Source organism: Anomaloglossus baeobatrachus, chromosome 1, assembly GCF_048569485.1.
Source record: "Anomaloglossus baeobatrachus isolate aAnoBae1 chromosome 1, aAnoBae1.hap1, whole genome shotgun sequence".
Classification (NCBI taxonomy): domain Eukaryota; kingdom Metazoa; phylum Chordata; class Amphibia; order Anura; family Aromobatidae; genus Anomaloglossus; species Anomaloglossus baeobatrachus.
This window is the reverse complement of record NC_134353.1, coordinates 852,625,228-852,640,306: the sequence shown is the minus strand read 5'-3', so window position 1 is coordinate 852,640,306 and position 15,079 is coordinate 852,625,228. Positions and strand designations below refer to the sequence as shown.

The 15,079-nt window shown below is 41.8% G+C and overlaps 1 protein-coding gene across 3 annotated transcripts in view; it reads left to right on the top strand.

The window, feature by feature from the left end:
• Positions 1-15,079, top strand: part of ANKRD31 (ankyrin repeat domain 31) — a 408,642-nt gene that overhangs the window by 277,555 nt on the left and 116,008 nt on the right. For all 3 annotated transcript variants that reach the window (XM_075342271.1, XM_075342267.1, XM_075342277.1), the window contains 2 exons: positions 2,675-2,817; positions 12,800-12,953. In XM_075342271.1, the coding sequence (XP_075198386.1) occupies positions 2,675-2,817; positions 12,800-12,953 (297 nt within the window). The remainder of the gene's footprint in view (positions 1-2,674; positions 2,818-12,799; positions 12,954-15,079) is intronic.

Sequence of the window (15,079 nt, the reverse complement as noted above, 5' to 3'; positions counted from 1 at the left end):
CTGTAGAGTACACCTTTGGTTTTGAAGGGGGGCCAGTATGGGACTCTACTGGCCCCCTTCCCCATTTCACATTTGCTTTCTCTTAGAGGGGGCGTTCTGAGATCTCTTCTAACTCCATTTCTTTGGACACTGGAGGGCCATATGATGAGCGCGTCCACAGACAAAACACTCCTCTGACCTTGTATATTCCGTCTCACTGTGGCCATCACTTGACAATTTCAAAGGCTGTATTTGTTTTTTGAAAGCTGTCTCAACAATTTGCTTTAGCTGCTCCACCTCCAGAGCTTGGGCAATTAGAAGTTTGGTAATTTGTTCCCCTTGCTTCTCAATGAACTTCAAGAGTTTTCCCTCTTGATGGCTTGGCTCAAGATTTACAGGGACAGCAGCCTCTTACTTGATCACTTGTTCTCTGGCTGCAAGGAGGGCTTCCTTTCACGCGATTCCCTATAAAGCTAGTGGAAGGCTTGGGGGATCTGCTCTTTATCACAGCACCTCAGTCATTGAGCAATGGGATCATGAGTCAGAGCTCCTCATATCACGTGTTCCAAACGACAATGGTCAATTTGTCTAGGCCTAAATCCACCCTTGGATACGATTCTATGCTCCAGTTTATGCAGTTGATAAAGATAATATGACATCTTTTCACCAGAGTCCTGGTCAGTGATGTGGCATTTATAAAAGACATCTGTGGCATCCTCTGGGGACTCAAAAGCATCTTCTAGGGCAGCCATGTAATCGTTAGTTGTTGTTTCCTGCTGACTTCACCAAGAAGCCTGCACCACTTCCATAGCGGGATCTTCAGACTCTCGACAATGCTCTGTTTCTTCACAGCATCAGTGCTCTGCCATTCTTGTAGACATTGCAGAGCAACATCCCTTCACTTGTCATACCCTCCTTCAGCAGATGGGATAGGAGTGCCACCTGAGAAGGTTCTCAGATGACGGTAGGACCCTTAAGGCTGAAATTTGGTAAACTCTGTGACTAACTTCTCCATGGCTGCCACCACCACGTTAACCATAGTGATAATTTCCTCAGGCTTGTCCCGAGCAGGATTGGGAGGTAAACAACTACTAGACCTCCTAGGTTGTGTACTGGCATCAGGAGATGATGTCCCTGCTTTGGGCCTCAACAGCCTTGTGATCTTCCAATGCTGCCCATATTTTAATTGCACAGCTAGGACAGATGGGAAGTACTCCTCTTCCAGTGTCCCCTCAGTAGTGGTCAGGACGGCTGATAATTGACTTCTGTCATCTCTCCATATGTTAGCCACTCTGTGATGGTCAACTACATTCCATGTACTTGGTTTACGATCTGCAGTATGTCTTCATCAGATATGTTGTAGAGTTCGCCATATAGTGTGAAACTGTGCTCCTCAAGTATACTTCTTTCCCAACACCATGTGTTTTGGTTAAAGCCTTCATATTAGTGATATGTTTTGATCAATCTCAGCAGTACCTCCACTGTAACACCCCTTTAAGCTGTCTTCGTGGGCAGGGTGTCTGGTAGTTCCACCTCAATATGGAGCAGTGCTTCCCCTGAAACTTACTAGGATCTCTAGGGGAATACAAAAAAGGGTCTCTTTTTTTTTGCCAGTGTTCAACTCGGGAGAATCCCTGTCCACGCACCATAGACACTCACAACAGATGATCTTAAAACTCTTAACAGGTTTATTTACAAAGGGATGACCTATTCAGGTTTTGCACAAAATCGATTTTCCTACATAGAGTTCATCCATCAAGACGCCATGACTCGAGATCAGGCTGAAGGCCATTTTAAAAAAAAATAAGTAAAAAAAAAAGAATAAAGCTGCATTACCCTGGAAACCTGGGAGAGGAGACGCAGCAGCAGAGGACAGAGAGGGGATTAATGTCTATTAGTGAAAGACACTGTCAATTCCTATCTGTCTCAGTTCCTGTACACCATGCTCCCCGTACAAGGGTTATACAGATACTCAACATGTGCACATTCCCTTATTGTCTCAACAAAGTGACTGAAATTTCTGAAGTCTCATGCACATACTGATTATTTTTTCATTGTAGATGTGAAGTAGTTTCTGATCTGCAGCATGTCAATTCTTTCAGTGTTTTTGAATTAAAAGGAATGTGTCACCAGGTTTTTGCCCCCTAATCTGAGAGCAGCATAAGGTAGGGGCAGAGACCCTGATTTCAGCGATGTTTCACTGACTGGGCTGCTTTGCGTAGTTTTGATAAAAATCACTGATTAATCAACAGTAGATTATCATTAGAGGACTACTTGGCATGCTGCCAGGTAGTCCAGCATATTCATGATCTCTGTGTAACTGCTAGATCTGCAGCAGAGAAAACATTGCTGCAATTTTCATAAAATCAAACAGCTCAGTAAGACATATGAAATCAGATTCTCTGTCTTTACATCATTCTGCTCTCAGATGAGGTAGCAAAAACCTGGTGACAGATTTCCTTTATGCTCTAGATACTTCTTTGCACACTGTATATATATATATATATATATATATATATATATATTTATTTTTATATATATATATATATATATATATACATATATATATATATATATATATATATATATATATATATATATATATATATATATCAAGGGAATCTTGCTCATAACTGTATGTTTTACTTTGTGAAATCTCCTGTGTAATTTACTATTGCCATTTTTTTGTATGCAGGCTGGACGGCTTTACATGAGGCTTCCTGCAATGGGAACTCTGAAATAATTATGGCATTGATACAAGCAGGCGCTTACGTCAACAGCAAAGGACTTGATGGCATAATACCTCTACATGATGCAGTATATTGCAATCACTTTAAGGTGATATGTGTTAATTTATCAATTTACAAGATCAGTAGTAAGGTATTAGTATTTAGACGTCAGTTTTTCATGTATGAACTCATACCTAAGAATGAGCTGTAAAGTTCGGAGTTTGTACCGGAAATCTAGTGTCCAGGGCTCAACCTCGAATGCGGACTTTTCATGTACGTCTATGTCGGAGTTCAGAATTCGAGTGCTGTTTAGATGCTGAATAAAGTTTGTTGAAAGGCTGCAGCACAGCAAATCAACAAGCTTTTCAGCACGGGGAAGATGCCTGTACGCTGCTGTGAACAAAATAAATAAATTTTAAAAAATGACGTGGGCCCCCCTATTTTTGATCACCAGTGCAAATAAAGCAGACAACTGCTGTCTGATTTACCTTGGCCGTTCTTTATTTAAATACTAAAATTAATTAAAGTGGATTTGGAGGAGGATCAGGAACATGAGGTAGAGCTAGTACTGAATTTCAGGTGGATCAGGCGCCGTTTACAATATCTTGCTTAGTGGAAGGGTTATGGTCCAGAAGATAACTCCTGGGTTGATTCAGGGAATCTCCATGCAAGTCTCCTGGTGAGCGAGTTTTATCAGCAACATCAGATGCTGGGGGCAGCTGAGGGTCCAGTGGCCTCTTGTAGAAGGGGGGGTACTGTCATGCCTAGCCTCGGGACTTGACTTTCGCTGTGTGGTCAGTTTCCTTCCCCGCTGAGCCACAGCCTGGTTGGTTTATGTTCTACTGCTGATGGTTCTTTTATTCTTTCTTCTTCTTTGGTTTGCGATTAGTCAGGTGTTCTCACTTTTATATTTTGTCTCTGTTCTATGACATCCTGGGTGTTGATATTTATACTCACCTTTCACCAGCTTTGTCTGATGGCTATATTCTTGGATGCATGGTTGTTTGGAGTCCCAGCTCTTCAGTTAATGTATCTTGCTGAATTATCTTTATTTCTTTAGGTTGCAGTTTGTGTTATTTTTCCCATTATTTCCATTCTGTTACATTTTGGATTTGGGTGGTTTCCACATATTACATAGTCTCTATTTCTGTCTCGATTTCTTCCATTTTTTTCCATCTCCCCTGTATGACTACGTGAACAAGTTTTTAGCTCTGTGTCCAACCTTCTGCTCGTGCGCACTTCCTTTATTATTGTTGTTTGGTGTTACTCTTTGTTTATACACTGATCAAAAATATAAACGTAACACTTTTTTTTTTTTTTGCTCCCATTTTTCATGAGCTGAACTCAAAGATCTAAAACTTTTTCTATGTACACATAAGGCCTTTTTCTCTCAAATATTATTCACAGATTTGTCTAAATCTGTGTTAGGGTATGTGCACATGATGTGTTGGGTCCTAACTTGCAGGGCCACAAGTTTCCTCCGCAGGAGACTGCAGCTGCTCATGGCCACGATCCGGGATTGGGCAGTTGCGGTCTCTCGCTGTGTTCTCCCTGTGGAGAACGCTTGTGTCTCTGCAGCACAGAATTGACATGCTAAGACTCGGGAAGCCGCACCGTAGGTCAGTTTTCGCTGTGGGAAAAACAAGCACAGCAGGCATGGGATTTGTAGAAATCCCATCCACTATGCTTGTACTGTACAATGCAGCGTTTTGGATGCAGCGAAAACATGCTGCTTCCAAAACGCTGTGAACGCAGATTGTGGGCATACAGCCTTAGGCTGGTTTCAGACGTCCGTTTTTTAGGTACGTGTGACATCCGTTTTTAACACGGATGTCACACGTACCCATGTTACCCTATTGTGCACTCTCACACGGCCGTGTTTTCACACGGACCGTGTGGCCCCGCTATTTCACACGGAGACGTGCCCGTTTTTTCTCCAGCAGCACGGATGTCACACGGACCGCACATTGATGTGATCCGTGTGACATCAGTGTGACACGTACCGGAGAAAACACAGGTATTTAAATAAAAAGATTTTCTATATTTACCTGTATCCAGCGATTCTGTCTCTGGCTCTGCTGCCTCCTGCTCCTGACCCCCGCTCATTATTTTCATTGATTATTCACTGCAGTGAGCAGCTGAGAGCAGGGGCATCGCAGTGACAGCAAAAGAGACAGCATCGCCGAGGACAGCATCGCTGGGGACATGGCTAGTGACAGGTGAGTATCCTGCCAGCAGTGTGTGTGCAGGGACATCCAAGAGGTCATCAGATTTCCCAATGAACTCTGATGACCTCCTGATGACACCCCTGCGACAACTGCGTTACAGCGAGTGTCACGATAGTGACTTCCAGGGGTTCATGAGAGTTCATTGGGAACCCTGATGAGTCCCTGGATGTCACTGCACAAACTGCTGTATACTCACCTGTCACCAGCGATGTCCCCGGTGATGTCCCCAGCGATGCTGTCCTCAGCTGTGCTGTACCCAGCCTGTCTCCGCGATGTTCCGGCTTCCAGATCCTCAGGCAGTGAATAATCAATGAAAATAATGAGCGGGGATCAGGAGCGGGACGCAGCAGAGCCGGAGACAGCATCGCTGGATACAGGTAAATATAGAACATCTTTTCATTACAGAGACACGTGTTTTACCCGGTACGTGTCACACGCATGCAAACACAGATGTCACACGTGTAACACACGTATGACACACGTATGACACACATGACTATAACCATGCGTGTGACTGCTACCTGATTTAAACACGGACGTCTGAAACCAGCCTTAGTGAGCACTTCTCATTTGCCGTGATAATTCATCCACCTCAGGTGTGGCATATCAAGATGCTGAGTAGACAGCATGATTATTGCACAGGTGTGCCTTTGGCTGGCCACAATAAAAAGCTACAAAATGTACAGTTTTATCACACAGCACAATGCCAGAGATGTCGCTAGTTTTGAGGGAGCGTGCAGTTGTCATGCTGACTGCAGGAATGTCCACCAGAGCTGTTGCCATGATTTGAATGTTCATTTATTTACCATAAACTGTCTCCAAAAGTGTTTCAGAGAATTTGGCAGTACATCCAACCGGCCTCACAACCGCAGACCACGTGTAACCACATGAACCCAGGAACTCTATATCCAGCATCTTCACCTTCAAGATCGTCTGACACCGGCCACCTGGACAGCTGCTGCAACAATCGCTTTGCATGACCAAAGAATTTCTGCACAAACTGACAGAAATCGTCTCAAGGAAGCTCATCTGCTGCTTGTCGTCCTCATTGTGGTCTCCACCTGAGTGCAATTCGTCATCGTAAGCAACTTGAGTGGGAAAATGTTCACATTGGATAGCATCTGGCACATTGGATGTATTCTCCTCATGTATGAATTTTGGTTTTCACTGTATAGGTCAGATGACTGACTGCGTGCATTTGATCGTGTGTGTGTGTGTGTGTGTGTGTGTGTGTGTGTGTGTGTGTGTGTGAGATTTGTTGTTGTCAACATTGCAAATCGAGTCGCCCATGTTGGAGAGAGGACTATGGTATGAGCAGGTGTATGTTATGGACAAGAAACACAGGTGCATTTTATTGATGCCATTTTAAATGCAAAGAGATAATGTGACGAGATACTGAGGCCCATTGTTGCGCCATTCATCCATGACCATCACGTCCTCAATGCAGCATGATAATGCCCGGCTTCATGTTACAAGTATCTGTACACAATTCCTGGAAGCTGAAAACATCCCAGTTTTAGAATGGCCAGCATACTCACCAGACATGTCACCCATTGAGCAAGTTTGGGATGCTCTGGATCGGTTTATACAACAGCATGTTCAAGTTCCTGCCAATATCCATCAACTTTGCACAGCAATTGAAGAGGAGTGGAGCAACCTTTCCAGGCCACAATCAACAACCTGATCAACTCAATGACCACGAAATGTGTTGGTCTGCGTGAGGCAATTGGTGATTACACTAGATGCTGACTCTTTTTACAAACCCCCCTGGACCACCCCAATACTGTAAAACTGCACATTTTAGAATGGCCTTTTTTTGTGGCCAATCTAAAGCGCACCTGTGCAATAATCATGCTGTCTGATCAGCATCTTGATATGCCAAATTTGTGAGATGGATGCATTATTTCGGCAAAGGTGAAGCGCTCGCTAACACAGATTTAGACAAATTTGTGAATAATATTTTAGAGAAAAAGTCCTTTTGTGTACATAGAAAAAGTCTTAAATCTTAACTCATGAAAAATTGGATCAAAAATAAAAGTGTTGTGTTTCTATTTTTGCTCATTGTAGTTGAGACAGAGTAAGTCGACGTTAAGGGGGGCGCCTATGTGTATTCTTAGCATGCCAACCTCCGCGGCAGAGACTAATCAGGGGAAGATTTAGAGCTTCTCCTAGTCTGAATAGAGACCTATGGATTGCCGGGTTCACATCTCTCCTGGATTGTCCATCCCCGTGTGAGTGATAGAGCACAGTCATAACATGTGACTGAAGACAGAAGCAGCTGGATAAATTCTGAAGGGTACAGGGCTGTTACATGTCCTGGGTCTGAGCTCTCTTTCTTTTGTTCTGGTCCTCTAAAATTTCTTGTGCTCCATGTCAGGCTTGCAAGTAGCTCAGCATGCGCCCATGTGATTTTCTACCTAGGCTTATTTAAGGGCAGGGCTTAAATGTGAAATAAAAAACTGACCCGCACATCCTAACCGCTGCACTCTGTAGCGCTAAAACATGCAAACATTAAGTAAGGGAGTTATAGACTTGCATTACGGCTATTGAAAACTGAAAAATTAAGTAGCCACTTCTTGAGAGCCCAGCAGCCAGAGGCAAGGCATATCTCTTTGCGCAGTCCCTATCACGATCTGCCTCTATCTGGGCTGAAAGTCTACAATTTAATAGGCAGGCAGGAACTTGCTAAATTGAAACCCGCCTAAAGCTATTGGGAGGAGTGTTCAGTCAGAGGAATTAATTACAACGGGAAATAAAAAACTGACATCTCTAACATCTTAACAGATGTGCAATACAGGGTAATATTGTGGTACCGTGTTAGCCAGAAAAATCAAGTCATTCTTGGGAAATAGTATTTCAATTGACTTTTTAACAGACAAATGTAGAACATGTGCAAACCGTAAATATGAACTCTGTTGCGCTAAAGCATGCAAACATTAAATAGGGAGTTATGCATTACTGCTATTGAAATTAGAAAAAATGTTCTTGCCCCCGTCTGATCGCAGACTATTTAAGGGCTTGCTTGACACACAACTGTGTCTTGGTATCAAGACTTTTTAGTAATACTTTTAGTTGGTCTGTGCAGTTCCTGTCCACAGTCTTTAAGACGTCTCCTGGCTGCCTGTGGTTTCCAATCCCTGAGTTATATGTATGTGTGCAGCTTCCCTGGTATTCAGACTTTGTTGTTACTCTGGAGTTTTGTCTGTTACCTGTTCCTTGTCTTCAAGGACCTCTTCTGTATGTCCACCGGCGATTTCTAGGACGTCTCCTACTCGCCTGCGGCTTCCCTTAATTTCTATACTATCTTGCTACTCCAGAGTTTTGTCTGTTAGCTGTCTGCCTCTCCAAGACAACTTCTGTTTGATTGCTACTTTCAGTAACTTGTCTGTGGACTCCATGTTGCCTTCTATCTGCCTTTGGTCTTCAACAACTGTGCAACGTGTTTGCAGTCTCCAAGGCGCCTTCTGTCTGCTTTTGGACTCCAGTAACCCTGCTACCTGTCTGGGGTCTCCTGGACGTCTCAGATCTGCCTCCGGCTTCTAGTAACTGTACTACCTGCCAATCTGCAGTCTCCAGTAACCCTGCTATCCATCTCCCAGATGTCTCAAGTATGCCTGTGGCTTCTAGTAACTCAGCCATCTTCACTAACCATGCTACCTGTCTGCTACACCAACGCCCAAGGTTCATGTGCCCACCTGGACCTTGGACTTAGAGGATCTAACGAGGGATATACTTTGTGCTCAGATTCACAGATTCAACCAAATGCCTTAAGGTTGACTGGACAGGGCTTCACAGGATAGATGGGCAATGGGTTGCGAAAGCAACCCAGGAAATGTTTTTAAGGCAAAGTGGAATATTCTGCAATGGTCTAGTCAATCAACAGATCTCAACCCCATCGAGCTGCATTTCACACGCGGGTCATTCCGTGTCAAGTGGACCAGTTTTAAAAATCGTCCCCACTCGACGTTCTCCGATTTTGCTGAAAATTTATAAGGATGTACATGTATGTTTGAAAAGAGGTTCTGTAAATTTTTAGGGCCAGATCTCAAATATATTGGGCACTGTTGACCTTTCACTGGAGGCCCCCCCCCAAGCCTGCGGCTTCAGCTAAGAGGATTTTGCAAACTTTGGCACATAGCCATTAGAGTTCTATACTGGCTATGATGCTGAAATTTGGCATACTAGCTCAACTTTTGCTGCTAAACGCGATAAAATTATTACCGGCTATGACAAAACAATATTTCGGCCGCAATTTTGTGTCAAAGTAGCATGCAAAACGTGTCGCATAAAATTTATGCCAAACTTTGCCCATATATAACTCAAGACCAAAAACCAATAGGAACTGGTGCTTTACCCTGTACAACAAACATCTTCATGACTTTGCATTGCTGCAATATCACGGTCAAAGCATATGTATTTGTGGAAATATTCACACCCACATATGATGATAAACTTAAAAAAAACGAATTTTACCTATTTTTAGGTCAAATTTCCCAAAAAGGGTACCCCTAAAATATATTAATTCTGTTATCATTTGAAAGAGCACATTTTTCTCTACAAGGATCATTGGGTTTTTTTTTGGAGTCTCTCCATTTAAGAAAAGAAAAATGCTACTGAACATGGTGTTATGTATGCACGTAATGCATTGATTTTGTGTTTGATTTTCAGATTCTTATCACATGCTACAGAGTTGTATTGTTGCTAGCAATGTCTATAAGGCTGTGTTCACACACTGCGTTTTTTACCTGCGTTTTGGGTCCGTTTTTGCTGCAGAAATTTCTTGAGAAATTCTTGTAACCTTTCTGCAGACATTCCCCAGCAAAACCTATGGCAAAAAAAAATAGCTGTGCACACACTGCGTTTTTTTCTTAAGAAAATTCTTTCAGTAGATTTTCTTAAGAAAAAGAATGAGCATGTCACTTCTTTTCTGCAGCTAACTGCGTTTTTTGCCATAGATAATTGGCACAATAACGCAGGGAGCAACCAGCGGTAAAAACGCACTGAAAACGCACCAAAAACACACCGAAAACGCGGCAAAAACGCAGGTGCGTTTTTGGTGCGTTTTTTAACGCAGGTGCACTAATCCTTCACTCTTAAGAAATTTCTTAAGAAATTTCTTAAGAAAAATCATTTTTCTAGTGTGAACATAGCCTTATAATCAAAAACCTATAAACCTATTGACTGTTGTTACATTTTAATGCATATATTATTTATTTTTTAGTGATGGAGAATGAAATTGATGACGAATCGGCCCAGTGATCTATCGGCCTTGCGAACAATTCAAAGTGCCACCTTAAGACATTCACCCATAGCAAGGATGAGTTGAAATTGTTTACAAGCTTTGGATTGGATGAACAGAAATTGCTGCGTCGACGAGTGGGACTAAATTTTGACGAACATTCACAAATCTGTTTACACCATGAAGCTTCATTCTTGACCAAATATGAGCATTTGCAAAAATCGTGTTGCAATCCTTTTGGGACGAAAGGTCATAACACCAAAAAGAATTTGCGAGCTATCAATTTGTTAGCAGCTGACCAGTTGAACGAATTCACAAAGAATGATGTGAAGCCTGGCCAGAAGATGTGTGTATCATGTCGAAAAGAATTTGCTAAAAGAAAAAAAAAAACAGCTGATCCAGTTTCCTCTGAATCAGATCCAGATGGAATGGAATGTTCTCCTGAAAGTCTAAATTCAAGCTTAACATCCATTGGCATCTCTCCTCTGAAATATCCACGGGTAAGCCAAAAGGATTGCAACACGATTTTTGCAAATGCTCATATTTGGTCAAGAATGAAGCTTCATGGTGTAAACAGATTTGTGAATGTTTGTCAAAATTTAGTCCCACTCGTCGACGCAGCAATTTCTGTTCATCCAATCCAAAGCTTGTAAACAATTTCAACTCATCCTTGCTATGGGTGAATGTCTTAAGGTGGCACTTTGAATTGTTCGCAAGGCCGATAGAGCACTGGGCCGATTCGTCATCAATTTCATTCTCCATCACTAAAAAATAAATAATATATGCATTAAAATGTAACAATAGTTAATAGGTTTATAGGTTTTTGATTATAATAGACATTGCTAGCAACAATACAACTCTGTAACATGTGATAAGAATCTGAAAATCAAACACAAAATCAATGCATTACGTGCATACATAACACCATGTTCAGTGGCATTTTTCTTTTCTTAAATGGAGAGACTCCAAAAAACCCCCAATGATCCTTGTAGAGAAAAATGTGCTCTTTCAAATGATAACAGAATTAATATATTTTAAGGGTACCCTTTTTGGGAAATTTGACCTAAAAATAGGTAAAATTCGTTTTTTTTAAGTTTATCATCATATGTGGGTGTGAATATTTCCACAAATACATATGCTTTGACCGTGATATTGCAGCAATGCAAAGTCATGAAGATGTTTGTTGTACAGGGTAAAGCACCAGTTCCTATTGGTTTTTGGTCTTGAGTTATATATGGGCAAAGTTTGGCATAAATTTTATGTGACACGTTTTGCATGCTACTTTGACACAAAATTGCGGCCGAAATATTGTTTTGTCATAGCCGGTAATAATTTTATCGCGTTTAGCAGCAAAAGTTGAGCTAGTATGCCAAATTTCAGCATCATAGCCAGTATAGAACTCTAATGGCTATGTGCCAAAGTTTGCAAAATCCTCTTAGCTGAAGCCGCAGGCTTGGGAGGGGGGCCTCCAGTGAAAGGTCAACAGTGCCCAATATATTTGAGATCTGGCCCTAAAAATTTACAGAACCTCTTTTCAAACATACATGTACATCCCTATAAATTTTCAGCAAAATCGGAGAACGTCGAGTGGGGACCACTGGTCCACTTGACACGGAATGACCCACACTTAAGACAAAATTCAAGACAGAAAGACAAACCAGCAACAACTGAAGTCACCTGCAGGAAAGGACGGCAAAGCATCAGGAAACATAGCATTCGATGATGCCTATAGCTTCCAGACTTGAGGCAGCCATTGTCTGCAAAGGAGTCTCCACAAAGTATTAAAAATAAATATTTTATTTATGGTAAAATTACTTTGTTTAATTAGTTTTGAGTCCCTGAAATGAGGAGGCTTTGTAGAAAAATGGTTGTAATTCTTAAACATTTCACAGGATAGTTTTGTGAACCCCTTTAATTAAACCTGAAAGTCTACACTTCAATTGCATCTCATAGTTACATAGTTACATAGTTACTTAGGTTGAAAAAAGACCTAGGTCCATCTAGTTCAACCTTCCTCCACCAGTTGTACATTTAGTCACTAAGTCATTTATAACCAACAATGTTTTGTGTACTGAGGAAATCATCCAGCCCTTTTTTAAAAGCTGTTATAGTATCTGCCATTACTACCTCTTGTGGTAGGGCATTCCACAGTCTGACCGCTCTAACTGTAAAGAACCCTTTCCTATTTAGGTGTCGGAATCGCTTTTCTTCCACTCGCAGTGAGTGCCCCCTGGTCCTTAGTATTGTTTTCGGAAGAAATAAGTTATGTGCCAGTCCTTTATATTGACCACACATGTATTTATACATATAAATGAGATCTCCTCTGAGACGTCTTTTTTCTAAGCTAAACATATCTAACTTTTTCAATCTGCCATCATATGGGAGGCCTTCCATCTCAATTGTTTCATTTTAAACAAAAAAATGGTGGCATGCCGAGCCTAAATCACGGAGATTCTGACGTACAAATATTCCTGGACCTAACTGTATAACATGTATAGTCTTCACTATGTATAATATTGAGTTGTCAAAACTAAATATTGATGTAAGATCGCTACCTGCTTTCTCTGCACAGCAGACTTTATCTCAAAAAGTACATTTTCTCTTCATTATCTTTTTTTCCTTAGGTTGCTGAAATTTTGATGAAATTTGGTGCAAATCCATATATAGAAGATAGTAACATGAAAAATGCTTTTGACAAATGTTGCAGTGATAAGATGGCAGAAATCTTAACATCACATTATGGAACCAGAGACACACCAAATGGATATGTGTCACCTAGTAAGCGATTGTTTTAAATAACCTAGTATGTCCGCACCCACCAAAAGATACAAACTTTTGTCCTCTTGACACAGTTGGCCACATTGGATGCTAAAAGTCCTTCGAAAGGCATTTTGATCATCCAGACTTGTGTTTTGATTATTTTTCCTCCTCTTCTTCCAAAAGCCATAACTTTTTTTTTCTTTTTGCCGGACGGTTGGTAGTTTTAAATTATACTATTATTCTTATTAATATTTTTTGATAGAGCACCTTTGTTTCCATGGTGCTGTACGTGGTAATGGGCTAAATGCAAAATACAGACATAAATGACTGTAAACAAACTAACAATAGCAGAGAGGGGAGAGGGCCCTGTCCTTGTGGGCTTACATCCAACAGGATAATGGGGTGGAAACAGTAGGTTGAAGGGGTTTGTGGCAGCTCCAGTGGTAATGAGGGGGCAGGGGGGCTATTGCAAGCTATAAGCTTTCTTGAAGAGATGTTGCTTTTAGTTGTGTTTGAATAGTCTGAATGTAGTGAATAATTGGATGTGTTGGGGCACAGAATTCCAGAGAATGTGAGATACTTGGGAGAAGTCTTGGAGGTGGTTGGATGAGGAATGGATAAGTGTGGTGGCGAGAAGGAGGACTTGAGGGACCGTAGAGTATATGGCTATGTGCCCACGTTGCGTTCTGTCCCTGCAGAAATTTCTGCAGCAATTTGAACAGCACACGTGCGCTTCAAATCGCTGCAGAAACAGTCCGTAATGAAAAGCCGATTTCATGCGCTCTGGATGCAGCCCCTCCCATAGACAGAGCGGGGGCTGCATGCAAAGCGCATGAAAGAAGTGACATGTTGCTTTTTAGAACACAGCGCTTCGGAAGTAGCCGAAGCACTGTGTTCTAATACGCCACGTGGGCATGGATTAGGCACAATCTTCATAGATTGTGCTGGGGACGCAGGACGCATGCAGTTATGCTGCAGTGCAGAACTCAGCATAACTGCATGAAAATACGCTACGTGGGCACATAGCCTATAAGTAAAATTAGACAAATTATCGGCAGGGAGAAGTGGAGGAGTAGCAAAGACAGAGAGAGATGAATTAGTCACATAACAGAGTTAAGGACAGACTGGAGAGGTGTGAGAGTATTAGCAGGGAGGCCTCAGAGGATGTGGCAGGACTTGAGGTGGGAGATGATGAGGGCATGCATTATTTTTCTGTATTAGTTACTTAAAAAAAACAAAACTGAACTGTATAAAAAAAACTTTATTTTTCCACTGGTAGACCCGTGTGAGGACTTGTTTTTTGTATGCTGAGCTGTAGTTTTTAAAAGTACCAAAGATTTTTTGTTTCTTTTTTATGGCATTTATTACATTGGTTACATTATTTTATATTTTCATAGATCTGACTTTTACTGATTATCGCAGTACTGAATATATGAACTGAAAAAAAATGGGGTGATTTCAATTCTTTACATTTTTTGTAAGATTTTTTTCACAGCTGTTTTGTTTTTTTCTTTTAGCTTTTTTTTGGTCTTCATAATAAACTTGAATATGGAATTGTTTGATCTCTTGTATTATATACTGAGACACTCCAATACATATAGTACTAGTCACAGTCCCCAGTGAAACACAGCCTATGGCCTCCTTTACACGTCCGTGTCTCCGGTACGTATTTGGTCCGTTTCCTCACATACCGGAGACACAGTCGCACGTAGACCCATTAAAATCAATGTGTCTGCGCTCACGTGCGTGTTTTGCCATGGACCGTGTATCCGTGTGGAGCATACGTGTGCCCGTGTGCTCCACACGTAGACATGTCCTTTTTTCTCTGGCATCACGGGTGTCACACGGACCGCAAGGATGTGATCCGTGTGACACGCATTGGAGAAAACATGTGTCTGCGAATTAAAAGGAATTTCTATAATAACCTTCTCCAGCCCTGCTGTCTCTGCCGCTGCTGTCACTTGCTTCCGACCCCCGCTCATTATGCTCATTGCATATTCACTGCACTGTGGACCGGAATCAGCATCAGCGGGGAGTTTGCAGGGCTGGAGACCGTAGATCAGCACCATGGACAGCAGCGACAGGGACAGGTGAGCAGAAGGTTCCTGTTCTCCGTGTGTTATCACGGATAGCACACGGAGAAC